The sequence below is a fragment of the Lissotriton vulgaris genome, unplaced genomic scaffold, assembly GCF_964263255.1.
Source record: "Lissotriton vulgaris unplaced genomic scaffold, aLisVul1.2 SCAFFOLD_2143, whole genome shotgun sequence".
In the NCBI taxonomy this organism is placed as follows: domain Eukaryota; kingdom Metazoa; phylum Chordata; class Amphibia; order Caudata; family Salamandridae; genus Lissotriton; species Lissotriton vulgaris.
This window is the reverse complement of record NW_028244993.1, coordinates 344,304-360,037: the sequence shown is the minus strand read 5'-3', so window position 1 is coordinate 360,037 and position 15,734 is coordinate 344,304. Positions and strand designations below refer to the sequence as shown.

General features: G+C 40.2%; 1 protein-coding gene across 1 annotated transcript in view; it reads right to left on the bottom strand.

The window, feature by feature from the left end:
* Nucleotides 1-1,839: 1,839 nt before the first annotated feature.
* The window catches only part of LOC147666671 (cytochrome P450 2D3-like), a 149,202-nt gene continuing 135,307 nt past the window's right edge, over nucleotides 1,840-15,734 (bottom strand). Inside the window, exons 4-5 of the mRNA XM_086948980.1 lie at nucleotides 11,320-11,480; nucleotides 1,840-2,031 (exon numbers count right to left, since the gene is read on the bottom strand). Of these exons, the coding sequence (XP_086805106.1) occupies nucleotides 1,840-2,031; nucleotides 11,320-11,480 (353 nt within the window). The remainder of the gene's footprint in view (nucleotides 2,032-11,319; nucleotides 11,481-15,734) is intronic.

Below are 15,734 nucleotides of genomic sequence, written 5' to 3'. Positions count from 1 at the left end.
GTAGGGATACAAATACAATACATTTTTATGCCTATCCAAATCCTGAAGACAGTAGCATTGGGTGACAGACTGTATCAAATATGACAGGGACATCTAGCAGAATGACAGAGTTGCCTCACTTTATCTCTTTATCTTTCTGTGTTCTTACCTCACCCATTCTAGATATTAGTATGGGTTTTATTTCTCTGCATGGGCAGTAACTGGCCTGTGTATCTAGAAGGGTTTGGCCAAAAAGCATTTATTGCTATTGGCTCTTGATGACTGAGTTGTTTGCAGACTTTATGTAGAAGAGTTTTTATGATTGAAACTTTGCATTCATTTACATTGGTACTAGTTGAAAATTAGGGTTTGGTTATCATCTGCCTTGCTGTTGTAATGGATTTCATCAAAAGGATTTCTTTTAAGATACCTTGGACATTGGTGGGATGAGGATTCAGATTCTTCATTGTAGGAAATTAAATGAGATCCTGGAAGATTAGTCCAACATGGATGTGAGGGCCTTTATGATGCTTCATTTAGTTGTCTGGAATAGGCAGTGTGACTGAAACTGTAAATTGTTCATGGACAGCTTTAAGGTCTGTAGAGTGAGTAGTTATTTGGTCATCCCTGACTGTTTACGAGGTAGGCTCTTTAGATGTGTAATTGGCAGCTCTATTGATTTCTTCTGTCTTTGTCTATTTGCTGCTCCCTACCTATTGAAATGCTCTGTTGATAGCATTGAACCATGGGTGTGTCAGGTTAAGTAGATAACCAAAGGGGCAACAGAGCTGTAACTGAGAAGGACAGAACGTCTCTAATGATCAACACTCAAGGTATACAGTGTGCAACAGAAAGTGGAGGATCATGTAAACGTCTTGACACTATGGGTATACATGGGTGTAAAACCAATGACTTAACGCAAGCCAGGCTGTGTGTAGTGTCTAGATGCAGTGTCCTACAGCAAGCTGTGTGTTTACACACTTTTTATAATACCTCAAATATATTATGGATTTATATTGCATAAAATGGTTTTAGTTAAAAGAAAATACAAAATATAACACACAACATTACAATATGAATGGTTTTCAGTAAGGATGAAAATAAGCCAGCAGCCTCACAATAAGATTGGCAGTCTCGTGGAATAAGTGGGTCCAAACAGACCTGATAAAGCGTTACATTTATTAAAAGCAGGGCCCATGGCTAAACTTGCTCATCTATGCTTATGCAGTTCTAATGTTTGTAAACGCTAATACATATGAATCCTGGAACAAGCCTGGACCAGCCTCAAACAGGAAAACACAGCACAAGCTTGCATTTGCTAATGTCTATTGATTTAAACGCTAAAGGATATGGATGCCTTTTATTCGAATAGAAGATTTTAAAACCTTCACAACACAAGAAGGCGCTTTGCCATCATTTTAAGTTGCTTAAAGCTGTGTGTAAACCTAGATGTTCGATACATGAGATAAAAAAACAAAAAACACAACAGTATTTCAAGTACCTGCAAAGCAATTAGACTTAATCTTGGGGCACTCCTACATAAGGGTGCAATGAAGACATGCCAACCTTATTGTGCCAATTAGTATGCTGGGGCTCGTCTAAAAGTTCAATGGGCTCCGAGTGGACTACATGCGTCCCTGGACACACTGAGCTAGCTAATCAACAGCGTGGTGGACTCCTGCCAGATCCATGACCAAGGAGAGCAAATGAAGAATTGGATAAAATAACAGTAGATCGTGCATGGAGGGGTGTGCTTGCCAGGTTGAATCACCATGGTTTCAACATTCCACATACTTAACAAAAAAATCGGGTAACATAACATAAAGGTGGTTCCATCCACAGGTAAAAAGCCAATCAATGTCAGTGTTTGTCTCTTACCTTCTCCACTTCCTCCAAAAAGGCATCAATGAAGTCCCTCTTCAGGTTTGGGTCCCAGCTATCCTTATGCTCTGTGATGATGCCCCTCAGGAAGTCAAAAAGATTTTTCTGAGCTCTATACATTTTCTGCCCCACTCCAGGGACATGGACCAAGGCAGGGATCATGTTCGCCAACTGAAGAACACAATAAGAAGGGTCATTTTAAGATACAGCTTCTTTAGTGGATATTGCTATTATTACTGCACTTTAATGACCGAGACTGGGGTTTTAATCAATGTGAGTCAGTAACTCCTTGGGGAGGAGAAAATAAAAAAGAGGGAATTTCTCTATTTTGATCAACATTTCTGAAAGCAAACAGATACTTTAATCAGGAGAGCTTAAAAAGGTCATATAGCTTCCTGTACAATTCCTGAGAACATCTTCTAGTTTGTGTATAGTCAATGCTGGAGTCATGTTTTGATGAATGTGACATTCGTGTCATAAACTGCATTTAGTACCTGTGACACACTAGCTATACCTATTTTCTCTACCCATCTATCATAGGAAATAAATGCCACCATCACTTCTTAAAAACTATTCTGAAAATCTTGAACATTTGAGGATACTCTATCACCAGTCTCTAAAGATGTAGGCAAAGTACATCACCAACATTCAGGTAAACTACTCTCAGCAAAATGATACCTAGTTCTCTATCTAGCTTTCTATCAACATGTGTACAACAGGCAGGCTGACTTGGGACAGTCATGAAGTAAATACATTATCAGAGCCTGACGTGGATCCATCATGGTGACCTGGTAAATAGTTGCTATTTGTAGACTTTGTTGGTTGGGGGTACTCCATAGCAAATGTGACTGATACTCCGTCCACCTCATTACAAGTGCATTAAGATATAATTTAATAAATACAAGTGCATTAGGATATAATACACCTATAATAAAGAAGACTGCTAAAGAACAAGGTTTCTTTTTGATCCATTGACTTTGCTTTACACTAACTCAGCCTATGGTTATTGGTTATATGTCAAAATATGATATAAAAAAGATCTGTAACCAACAACATCCCCTCATTACCAGTCAAGCAGAGTGTTTTACCTCATGTAATTTAGCCCCAATTGATTCCAAGTGGGTTGGTTTTACTGCACCCGGTTTTTCTGGGTGTACATTCTACAATGTAAAATAGCAAAGACACATTGCCTGTCTTTTCTGACAGGGGTATGCATAAAACACTCACTCCGCCCAATAAACACCTTTCTCTTTTCTCTCCTGCGCCCACATCCAACCTCATGCCTTAATTAGCCTTCATCTTACCCACAGGCCTGCGCATACACATATATGTTTCATCTCACAGAATTGGGAATTCTTTGTGACTTTATGATAAGAAAAATTGGTTCTGCACATCAATTCCCTATTCCATCAGGTTTAATTTATAATTGTCTGATACTAGAGTGGATGTACAGCACAGGAATTGGAAAACCCTCTGACATTTTATTGTGTGTCCAATCCAGCGCAACAAAGAACGAAGGTCATATACTTCGGAAAATTGTCTTGCACAATAATTTTAAGGTACACACATAGGAAGTACAGATAGTGCAAATTGATATGTTGAAGTCATTACTCCAGTACAATATCTGTTCAACAGTTTTTAAACTGCTTGTTTGAGTTTTTTTTCAAATTCACCATTGTATGAGGCTACAATAGATCTTTACTAGTGTGAGCACTTCCTCTCTGAATTTCACAGGCTTTCCAAAACATTCTGTACAAATAGTTGATCTGAAAACAAAGCTTTTTCTCTGAGTAGCTAGGTCGCGAGCATGCGCAACCACTCACAATGAGAAACCTTACTTCCCCGCGTTGAGAATCTCGCCGGGATGTAATTTTGCTTGCTCGCGGTCGCGAACATGACGTTCAGGACCGCGAACAAGCGAAAAATGAGCGCTGCACTACGCTACGCTGCACTACGCGTGTTCGCACTGTGCTACGTGCAGCTCGCGTAGTGCGAAGTTGCACAAACTTCGCAAACTCCGCGAGCGTAGCGTAGTGCTTCGCCCAGGGTTACTGTTGAAGCATCCAGTAGAGGTTCGGTCCTTAGGAATGCTATCATTAACATAGGATTACGCTGAGGACACCTACACACGTGGGCCTTTAAGGGGTCCAGTAGTACATCTATGTAGTGCGACGCAACCAATGGAAGGGTCGGACACAGGTCCAACAGGCATTTATACATGCAGAACAGGTAATGGAACACAGGCAAGATCAAGTCAAACCAGACTGATCTGAACAATAGGAACCAATGCTTGCTTAGGTCCCGAAGCCAATGTGCACCCAGATGGAGCCTGACCTAAATAGGAGCTTAGAGGGAAATAATGGACCGGGTCCCCCTCCACTCAAAAATTAACCAACGACAAAAGACCCTGTCCAAAGGACGCTACTTGTGTCAGTTACTTATATAATAGGACAGTCTATGCGTACTGATAACTATTATCCTCCCCTACATACTTTTGTTCTGATAGGGGACATTTCACTGCACCTCGTCCATAGTTTTCTTACAATTAGGAATAAAAACCAAAGGCCAGACCTCTTTGACAGCTACACAGAACACCATACAGAAATGTCTGACACTTCTAATCAATACCAAGTGTTCACAACATCAGTTTTAGAACAAGTTCTACTTAGAAAAAATGTGCGAGAAACGAATGACACCACCAACGGGGTAACTGGTATGTAATCTCCAGACAGGCCCCTGTCTCATCATTGGTTGTCATCCGATTCTCAAAGAAAGAGGAGAAAGGGTGTACAAAACAACAAACCAAACAGTGCAACGAACAGTGGAAGCAGAAGCAATCTGCAAGTGACAAAAAAATTACATAAACAAGTGCATAAAACACAGCATCCAAATCTCTTTAATAACTTTATACATAGAGAGATGAATGTCTGCAGTTGAAGTTAAAAAGGCTGGTAGCTATTCATGCATATATTACCCAGATGGAGCACCATGAGTTCACAACAACTTAGCACCAGCAGTGTTTTCCATCTCTCGATGAACTGGGAGTCCATTGTGAAGCAGAAAATTAAAACCTGGATGCCCACCACAAGTAGTAGGACCAGTGGAAGACCTCCAAAACACTTCCCAATATGGAGTGTATGAATGCTGGAATTACTCAAGAGATTGTCTGAAAGGTCCTGAACAGTCCAGAACCTATACGTTTAAATAGTTGCATGATCCCCCTTGTATCAGAAATGTTAAAGATATGATGAACCAATTCTACGAAATGAAATGAGAAGTTCGCATAAACTATCGCCTGTAACTCAGATGAAGACCTTGCCACCTGGCGATCAAACATCTCTCGGGTTGAGGTTAAGGCGACATCTTTCTGAAAAAGCATGGCTTTCAGTCTGCTCAGAGAATCAAACTGTAAAAAATAAACATTCAATGAAGGATAGAGCGTTGCTCTCCTAACTGGGAGGGCCAGTGGAAACAATACTTGCATACAACTAGTAACCCTGGAACTCACTGTGACCAGAAATGCGATGCATTGTACCATCCCACAACAGCCTTGATCATTCAGCTTCAGATAGCTCCCATTCGAGAGCAGCTCAAACACCGGATGAATCACGGCAGCTGGGGAAGTTTGCTAACGAAGCATTACAGGCCCCATGAAGTGAAATGTCCTTGCAAACTAAGGACCCACTCAAAGCAGTTTCACAGTTTGACTATATGAGAAAAACGTCAGTGTTCCCTTTACTACATCTAAATCTGGATGGTAATTTCCAGTACTCTTGTATGTACCCTTCTCCTAGCACTTCATATCTGCCTATCTGATGGTATTTGAGACAGTATTGAAATTAGAATGTCATGACTGGCAGTATAATATAGCCATGGAATAACCATTCTGTGGAAGGTTACTCAGCCACCGTCAAAGGTTATTTGTCCAATTTTTTAATGTGTAACATATTATAATTTGCATCTCTGTGAGCCATAACCATCTGTCTTTCCGTTAGATTATGTACAGAGAACTGTCATGCTGTTGATATAATACCAGGGCATGTGGCCAGAACGCAATGATTGTAGTGTCCAGCTTAATAATATAATGGACCGCAATTGTGATTGTCCATGTTGTAGAATAGACAAATCCTGTTCCATCATATCTACTATAGCAGAAGACACAATGTTGCCCAGTGAATATATTCTGGATGATAGTGTGGTCATACTATTGTCGACAACCGCCAAGGCCTTTTCAAGGTTAACCCAATCTATTTCACGTAGTCTCTCAGCAGGCTCCTGTTGTGAGATTTTCAATAGCTTGTGGTAAATTGCATACAAGAAGCGCATTTGATGTGGCTTTTAGGGACCTAACAAAAAATCCATAAAATATCCATGTCATCTGAGAGAAGAGATTAGTGTTGTTTCACTTGGGACAGCGTCGAAGCCTTTAGCCACTCTAGGCATAACTTCCCAACACTGTAAGATGTCACCACCCCCTAGTGTTCTGATTGAATATAGTGCTGATCAGGCCTATGGATGCTAAATCCTTCGGTGGAACCCGGGAATCTTGACTGACACCTATTTCTGTCAATAGGCCAAACCAACCATCCCTTCCAATTGGGGTCAGATCAATTGTAAGAACCATTGTGTAGCATAGCATCTAATGTATCCTCACTGTCTAGTGTATAATTTCACCAACGCTAAAAGTATGTAAATGAGGGAATCCGAGGTATGTTCAAATCATTGATCTTGACTAGCCCAAGACAGAAAGTCTGTTGCACAGTCCTGTTTAGGAAAAACATTTGATGTTGTATGAGGCATGCTTTAAATAAAGCTTCAATTTCCTGAACCTGCCAATCTTTAGCCCCTCAGACTGCTTTTTGTGTCTTTAGTGTCCCTCCACAAGCCAAAACCCTGTAAAGACAGTTGGGAAATAAAGGAAGCAGAGTATATCAGCTTAGTATTAGTAAGCATATTCTTCTTTGCCGATATAGGTGCAAGCCTATTGTCATAAGAGGCCTGGTCTGAAGCGATAAACCCAGAAAAATAAGCAAACTTCTGTTCAAATGTTGTTGAACTATCTTTCGGTGGTGTTGGGCAATGTTCCTATTGATAGTAAGTGAAAACATTACGTGGGATACTTGCTTTATGCAAAAAATGGTGAACTTTGTTTTGGTAACATGACATGTCACCAAAATTAGATATATCATCATACAATTCATCATTTGAAAATGAAGCAGATTGTTCTAAATCAGACATCATAGTATAAACAGTTTCAATTTCCCAATCATCAGAGAAAGTATTAAAGGTGATGATATCACAAAGATACATTTTGTAAAAATTAGGTTTTTGAAAAAGTTCGGTAGGACCATACACATCATAGGAAACTCTGTCCAAAACTATTTCTTCGAGATTAAGGACAGGTCTCTATATTCATGGTGTGATAATCTATGCTGTTCAGGACCAAGTTCACATGTTATACTGCTGCGCACTCTGGGAGGTGATGTCCATTCAAGAGTAAGAAAAAGACAGTCACTATACCAATCCAAAGGACTAGGAACAGTAGACTAATTGAAATCCATAGCTGTAGCCAGGGAAAAACAAAGTAAGTAGTTTTCAGCCAAACGTAGAAATCACAAATCCGTTGTTTGTGGGGAACAGGCGGTGGCAGTAACTCAGGTTCACTTGAATCTGATGAGAAATCAAATCAATGAAGTAGCTAGACACAGTCCTATCTACCTTTGGTAGCTCAGCAGAAGTTGTGGAACTGGCATATGCCTCCTTTTGAGACATATTCAAATAGATGTCGGTATTCGGTCAAATTGACATCTGTGTGTCATTTGTAGTATGATGTTGCTCAATTGCAATAGGTACAAGTTGCATTCAATGTGTGGATAACTCTGCCACTTCGTATAGTGCAGTCTTCAAAAGGTGTTAATTTTTCCATTTGAACTTCCTGTATGATAGTGAGAGAATATTGGTGGCTACCCAGGAGCCCATGCGGCCTACTGTTCAGTATTGGCCACATAGTGTGGTTTGATCAGATTAATTGAGACAAATCTTGTGTCTTTGCAGCCGGCATGGGGCAGAAGACATGCTTTTCTTGTTCCTTTGACAGCCAGGACAGGTACAGGCACTCTGTAAGATGGCCCAAATTCTATTTTTATCCACTATTTTTTCTCTGACCAAGTCCCCAGTCTTCGAGACCTGGGCAGGTCTTGGCGGAACAGCTTTCACTTCTCCCATGGTAGTGTGTTTTACTTGGACGTTGGTTTGTAATGCCAAGACTTCATTGAGTTCCTGTAAAACAGCCAAATGACAATTGGTGTCAAATGGTTTTGGTTCCACCACTGTGCTGCCACAGTCGAGGTCTGGTTTCCACAGTCTTATCTTGAACAGGACTTCATATGGAGTACGGCTCCCCAGGGATTTTCTTGGCATGTTATTAAGTGCCCTCTGGACCCCATATAGGTGATTGATCCAACTGCCATCCAAGCCTAATACCCTAGTTGTTAAGGATTGCTTTAAGTCCTGGGTTTTCCTCTCCGCAATTGAATTTCCATTGGAATGATACTGGGAGGAGTACCGAAATGCTACACCTAAACTTCCCATGGCTTCTTTGTAAGCTTGTGAACAATTCGCAGGGCCATGGTCAGAATGTGCTGTGCCAATTGCGTATATCCCTATGAAGACTCGCAAATCCTTTATAACAGTTTTGGTGTCAGCGTAGCACTGAGGGCAAACCCACAGGAATCTAGTGCATGAATCCACTGCCACCAAGATGTACTTGTAAGCCCCGTCAGATTGCAAGGGTCTGCAGTGATCCAAAAAGACACAATTGAGGGGTCTGTCTGGTATCAGTCGTGGTGTTTGAGGTGACTGTACTACAGTGGAACCTTTAATCTGTTGACAAATGTCACACTTGAGGACAAAACCCTTGGTCTGTTCCTCAAGACCTGGCCACTAATAATGCTGATTCAGTAGTGAAACAGATGCAGCGATACCTGCGTGTGCTGAAACCAGAGCCACGTGTTCAGCTGGAAATAATCCTAATCAGCGATCCATGTTTGGTATTACTCTATCCCCGACTCCTGGAATGTGAGAATACTGAATGTTTTGTGCATGTCACTTGTAGGAGTACTTGAGTGGAAAACCTGTTGGCAAGGCTGAGCTGTTGCCATGGCGTTTACAGCTATCATTATTGGTCTGCCTATCAGAACAAGTGATTGCAGCAATGGCAGCAGTTCGCACTGTCACCTTGGCGGTTCATCAGCCAATGAATTCCCTTCAATGTGCACACCAACACGCTGATGACTCAATGTGTGAATTATATGAGCCTGTGGCAATCATTCTTTCTGCTTCACCACCTACTCCCAATGCAGCTTGTGCTTTATTGTGCAAGCTTTCGAATATCTAAACCCATTCTGGCCCCAGTCGGGGAAATATTTTTTGTATGACTGGACACAATAAAATGTATCACACACAATCAGTGTGGGGAATTCCAGATGCGTACGTTGTAGTCCCAGTATCAGGGCTTTAATTCTGCCTGCTGTGCTGTGCAGTCCCCTAGTGGTTGTATATGCATTTTATCAGGTCGGATCTTTCCGTACTGCATGCGCCCTTTAATGATTGCACAATCTACAGCGCATTGATTTTTATTTCTCATGGTGGGCTGAGCAGATCCGTCAGTATAAACAATCCATTCATACTGATCAAGGGGCAGGATTTTATTTGGGAGAGGATATTCTTGTTCGTACTGCAGAAATGCTCGTGTCTTCAGTGTAGGATCATATCTGTAATCAAAATTTGTTGCAGTGAAAGAATCAGCCCATTGTATCCATCGTGGACGCAGTGCTTTTGCATTTGTAATGCTTGCTTTGGTAACGCTCTCTAAGGTTGGTACTAGAGTCACAACAATTATGCGTTTTCCCTCACTCCTGTAGTTTGCACTGTGGTTAGTATATTTTCCGTGGATGCAAAACTAATATCAGTTTTTGTGTACAGATGTGATTTGTATGCTATGGGTACCATTTCGCCTTCTTTGAAGGTGACTTTAGTGTACCCTGATTGACTGGCGACTACAAAGATCACCAAATTAGTGGTATTTACACCTGTGTGTAAGTGTTTGGAAGCTATAATGTTCTGGACTAGAGACTATTTTGACTGCAAGGTAACTCACCTGCCAAGCTTCAATGGCACCTTTGACAGAGTTGGACTGGAGTAATTAAACACAACTTTAAAAAAAAGTTTTCAAAGGTTTTCCAACTAACTGCATTAGTTGCCAATGCTTCTTTGCGATTTTTGAATGAAAAGCAGTGATTTATTATTTGCTCAACAATTTATATCTCGAGAATACTCCAGTGGATTTTGTTCATTTTGGTGCCTTATAATTCATAATATTGGAAGGTATTTTAATAAATTGGTGTCAGATTAACTTACTGTCATGTTTCTTTCTTATTCAGCAGTATTGTTATTTTTAAATGCTTTGCACGTGTTCTTTTGAAAAAAAAACGGACTGCTCACCACATTTTCCCAGGGTTGAGCTAAGGTTTTGCAAATGAGTCTCAGTGGACCCAAGTGGTCACTTACTGCCTCCTGCTCACGTTGCAGAAAGTATATCAGAGTTGGAAAGGCTGCTTTCATATTTAAATTATTGGCAGTTGAGGCCTCCAGTTCATCTAAAATGTTTCCATTATCTGAATCTGAGAGATTCCTTTCATAGGCACCCATTCTTTTCAAAAGATTGGGAAAGGGCCCACTGCTGATATTAGTTTATATTCAGTACTTAAAAAGTCATACATCTCAATTATTTTAATGCTGATTTCAGGGTTACAGATATTGGAGAAAGCATTGTCTAGAAGAAATTGAAAGATTATCTGAATCCATACTTTGATCCATACCTCCAGGCAAAGTGCAGGAATGATTCATTCTTGTTTGCGTCCAGCTTCAATGTAAAACACACAACATTATATGTTATTTCTCCTACGCATTACCCCAGAAAAAATAGTCATCCTTCAAAATATTAGCAAACATACTTTTTAGAGGTGACAGCCAAGTACTCTAATTTATATTGTTGACAATTGTTCACAATTGGATGGATTTTAGGGATAACATTCAGTGCAGGGAATGTATTAAAACATGTTTTGTGTGGTTATTAATACTTGCATTTTTAAGAGGGAATCAACAGGACTTATAAGATTCCAAAAGGAGTTGTGGACATTCTGAATGATGAGGGTTCTTGACTATTGCTCACACATATAAAATACTAGAACAACAGCTCAAGGAAGGTAGTTTGTTTTTGAAAGTCATTTTGTTGGAATCCAGTTCCATATTGTTGAACACCCATACTAGTTCTGTTTGTCAAACAAATTGTTATGGGATTCATAAAATAATAGTAATTATGACCAAATTTAAATGACTACTGCAGAACACCTAGTAATGGCTGCACACATCTGTGCTATGATAATATTCCTGACTTACCTGAAAAAGTACATCAGCCTCAGCGGCTAGTATATCGTCAAATAGTTTTAGCACTTCCAGGAAATTTTCATCATCGTAATCGAAGCGATCCCCAAAAATGATGGAGCAGATAACATTGCTCACAGCATTGTTCATCATGAAATGCGGGTCAAATGGACGACCTTCGAAGAGAAAGCATAGGAGAGTCAGCATGAAACTGAATTATGGGCCTAATGTTGCAAAAGAGCTTCTGGTCACCAAAGCGGTGGTCATCAACATCTAAGTCCAACCCTAAGGAGACATGGACCAACAACTCTGGGCTCTGGACCAGGAGAGACATAGGCAGGAACTAAGGACTACTGACAAACGGGATGAATATAATCGTATTCTAGTGACTGTTAATAGGATAACTGTTAACTTCGAAGCATATGTAAGTTCAATTATGTCTAACGTGTAGAAAACAAAATCAGAACAAATACCTCTAGTCCTATGTGTCTGTTAAGGGCAACTCAAATTTATCAGGTAATTCTTAATATTTACATCCTCTGGTGGAGTTCTACAGAGTGACCAAATATGAGTTCAGAGTCAAAGCACATGAAAGGGCCTTGGAGATTTCCCTCTCATAGTTCTTTTTAAACAGGCCAAGTACTGTGTTTAAAAGTACACTGCCAATTATATTGGTGATCATAAGGTACACGTTTAGGAGCTCCAATTAAGGAGACAATTCTTCCTTCTGATACAGTTTTTCTGATGGTAATCCTGTATCATTTTTCTATTATGCTCATGAATGACATTTATGAAACCAAATGAAATATATTTATCGTACAAAATGTATTTTACCAAAAACATTACAAACATACAAGGCTGTGTAAAGAACGATGATGTCCACAGACCTAGCCACTTCAGGTTTAGCACACTTATATGAGTCATGATAGAGAGGCCAACTTTAAAGCCCAACTTTCCAATTTGATCAAATTGTGGGATCCTGGACAAATTCACTTGATTCACAGACAAAAATATCCTGACAAAAATATTGTTGTCAAAAATATCATCATCCTATCTTATACTGGTAAGAACTTAAATATCAGCAAAAAAAATATTGCTGCATTTTTAAAATGTCATGATATAACAAATGTGTATTTTATTTCAATGAACTGCTGCACTATAAGTATTGTATTTTATTTTTATTTTTACTAATCAAAAGAATACTTAAAGACTCAGGGAGAAAAAAATGGCAAATGATTCAATTGAGAAAGGCTGCTGAACCAGTTGAAACGCGTCTTGAAAGCCAGAAATCTTAAGAGAAATGTGCTGTTCTAAACAGCCGCGGGCCGTGGAGGGAGTTACGGTGGGGCAGGGAGGCGGGGAGGGGGAGGGGCAGGGTGGAGAGGGCTAAAAACCGGCATATGGATAATTACAGGTAAGTAAACAATTTAAATAATAAAACGAATTTCGTAGCGTGCACTGCATCGCAAAATGCGATGCAGTGTTCGCTACAAAATTCGTTTTATTATTTAAATTGTTTACTTACCTGTAATTATCCATATGCCGGTTTTTAGCCCTCTCCACGCTGCCCCTCCCCCTCCCCACCTCCCTGCCCCACCGTAACTCCCTCCACAGCCCGCGGCTGGTTCTATAGATTCTACTATTCAGACCCTCCAGGATTTCGGGGTTTGCCACGAAATCGGCACTTATGTAAAAATGCAGCAATTTTTACAAAAGTGCCTGCGAAATCAGCACTTTTGAAAAAAAGACGTGATTTTTACATAAGTAAGGTTCAGAAAACGCCCCCATTGTCAAAGCTCATCATTGTTTATGCTCTTGCCTTGCAGTCTGTCTCTAACTGTTGTCCCACTACTTCCTGATCCTCTATAAACTTCTGAAAATTCCAATGTTTTCTCTTTTATGTACCATGGGAAAGTTTCCTACCCAGTACTGACAGCGCTAGCCGTGGCAAGTAAATGTCAGCTACTATAGCAAATATCAATTTATGTGTCAAAAGCGACATCTGGGGTGGAATAGGTATCCAACAATTGCAAGGAGATTGATGACAGTTTAAGATACCTCACATAATGAAGGTAACACATTCATATGTGTAAAGCAGTACACTATTACTACTGCACATCCAAACATGGTACAAATATGAATTCTGCAGAATTTTACAAGTGATGACTCTGACAATAAAAGCTTCAGCCAGACAGCCATAAGGTTTTTTGTAATAAATTTAGCAAACCAATGTCATCGCAAAAGCTTATTTTCAAAATATATATTTTTTGTATGTCATTATTGACAATTGTCCCACTCTGATACTGAGGACGAATGTGAGCACTTTGCATGAACTTAAATATTTTAGGTGATTAGGGTATGTTTTCAAAATGTAAGAATTCTTTTCAACTTACCTTTATCATGCTAAACTCAAAGTAATATGCTGCAAAGGCTGCAAAATATATTTACTTCACTGCACGCCTACGAAGAGACTTTCTATATTCATTCTGCCCACTGAAGAAGTATTTAAAAACCCGCCACATGGGATTTGGATATTTACTGAACTACTTTTTAGGTGGATTGTTCTGGCCTTGTTTACTTCTATACTTGCCCAGAAATGAAAATTAAATTGTCATAACAATTGTATGCAGGTGTGTAATATAGATGTTCACTGGCAACAAGTTTGTTATTGCTCCCGTGTCTTTGTAACTGTTGAAACCTACAATCTGACTAGAAAACTAGGCAATTCCGATTCCATCTGTAAGTTACAGATGAAATAGGAATTGCCTAGTTTTACAGTCAGATAGCTGTAATCAGACCCTCCATGTACATAAATGCCCGCGAAAGTGAAGTGGCCTCATTTTCAGATTATGGCTTGTCAGCACAACTCCTGTGCCATCAAGCCTCTTAGAATCTACATGCCAGGATCTGGCAACGCAGTGGCAATGGAGTATGCCAAGTATGCCCATGAGTAAGCCTGGACGTCTGTGGATGTCGAAAGAAGAGATGCATTATTACACCAGGGCGCACAGCTTCCAAACATTTTAAATCTTCCGCAGGATTTGAGTGACCAACAATTGTTTTGCAGTTAGAACGACCTCAAGGACTATTGCCGTTTGGAAATGTAAAGTGTTGCAAAAATGCCGCTAAATTTCCATAATTGTGCTGCTAAATTTGCTAATCCATGCTGCTATATCCTGGGGGGTCTGACTATTGCGTGCAATTAAAGACATGATTTTCTACAAGTCCAGCGTGCCGGTTTCTTTCGAATGAGAGAAATAATTTTAATGTTGAAAAGGAGCCTGTGGAGGAACCTTAAACCGAGAACCACCTGCGTTTTGGATGCAAGCCAGGAAACTGCAACCTTAGTGCTTTTTGCTTCGCAAACACTGGATAGCCCCCAGGCTCGGGAAAACTTAACTGAGAGACTGAAGTGGAGGCTGGAATGGCAGGCAGGGAAAGGTCTGAGGCTGAGAGTCAAGAGGCTCTCTTGCAGGGACCCAATAAATTGCTGTAAACCCCCTTTCATCTCTTTTCTTTTGGGATTAAAATAATGCCAGGAGAAGGGCACCGAGGGCATTGACCTACGTTGGGGCAACGTGTTTCATGTAACGAGCAGCATTGAATTACACAGTGGCACAGGAAAAGTATTACTCCAAGTACAGAATGAAAGCGAAACAAGTGAATGGCATCAGAACCGGGAAACATATGAAGAAAGTGAAGTATTTCTGCACAGCACATTTTGAATGCTTAAATTACATGCAAAATGAATTTCTCTGCTGCACTATAAGTATTTTTTTTATTTCTATTTTTATTTTTACTAATTAAGAGAACACTCAAAGACCCAGAGAGAAAAAAATGGCAAATGATTCAATTGAGAAAGGCTGCTGAGCCAGTAGGAACGTGTTTTTAAAGCCAGAAATCTTGGGAGAAATGTGCTTCCGATCGAAGCTCATGTTAGATGTGAAGGACATCTAACATGAGCTATGATTGGAATTCCATAGAGCCTATTATCAAGCCCATTATCGCCACTTTAGCGGCAGTTTCCTGCCGATAAAGCGCGATAATTTTATCGCCCAGGCTTGATAATATGGCCAGTCCAAAGTGCTGGTTTCTTTCGGTTGAGAGAGAAATATTCTTAATATCACTTTAGCCACAGCACAGGGGCAGGCCAATCTGAGCACGGTAGAGCGCAACCTGATAATTTAAGTGACATTGAAAGCTCTTGGTCAGGACCTGTACGCCAAACAATAAATCATACACAAGAGCTACTGTGAATACATAAGAGCATATACACAAGAAAGACCATCTACTTTGTTAACTTCCCAAAGAATCAAGGTAGGTCACAAGCAGAGGACCATTGCTCTTTAATTAACAAATGCTCCCACTGGATACGAAAACTGAGAGGATGTCGGTCTATCATTAGGGAAGACATCATCAGGGCTGAAAGG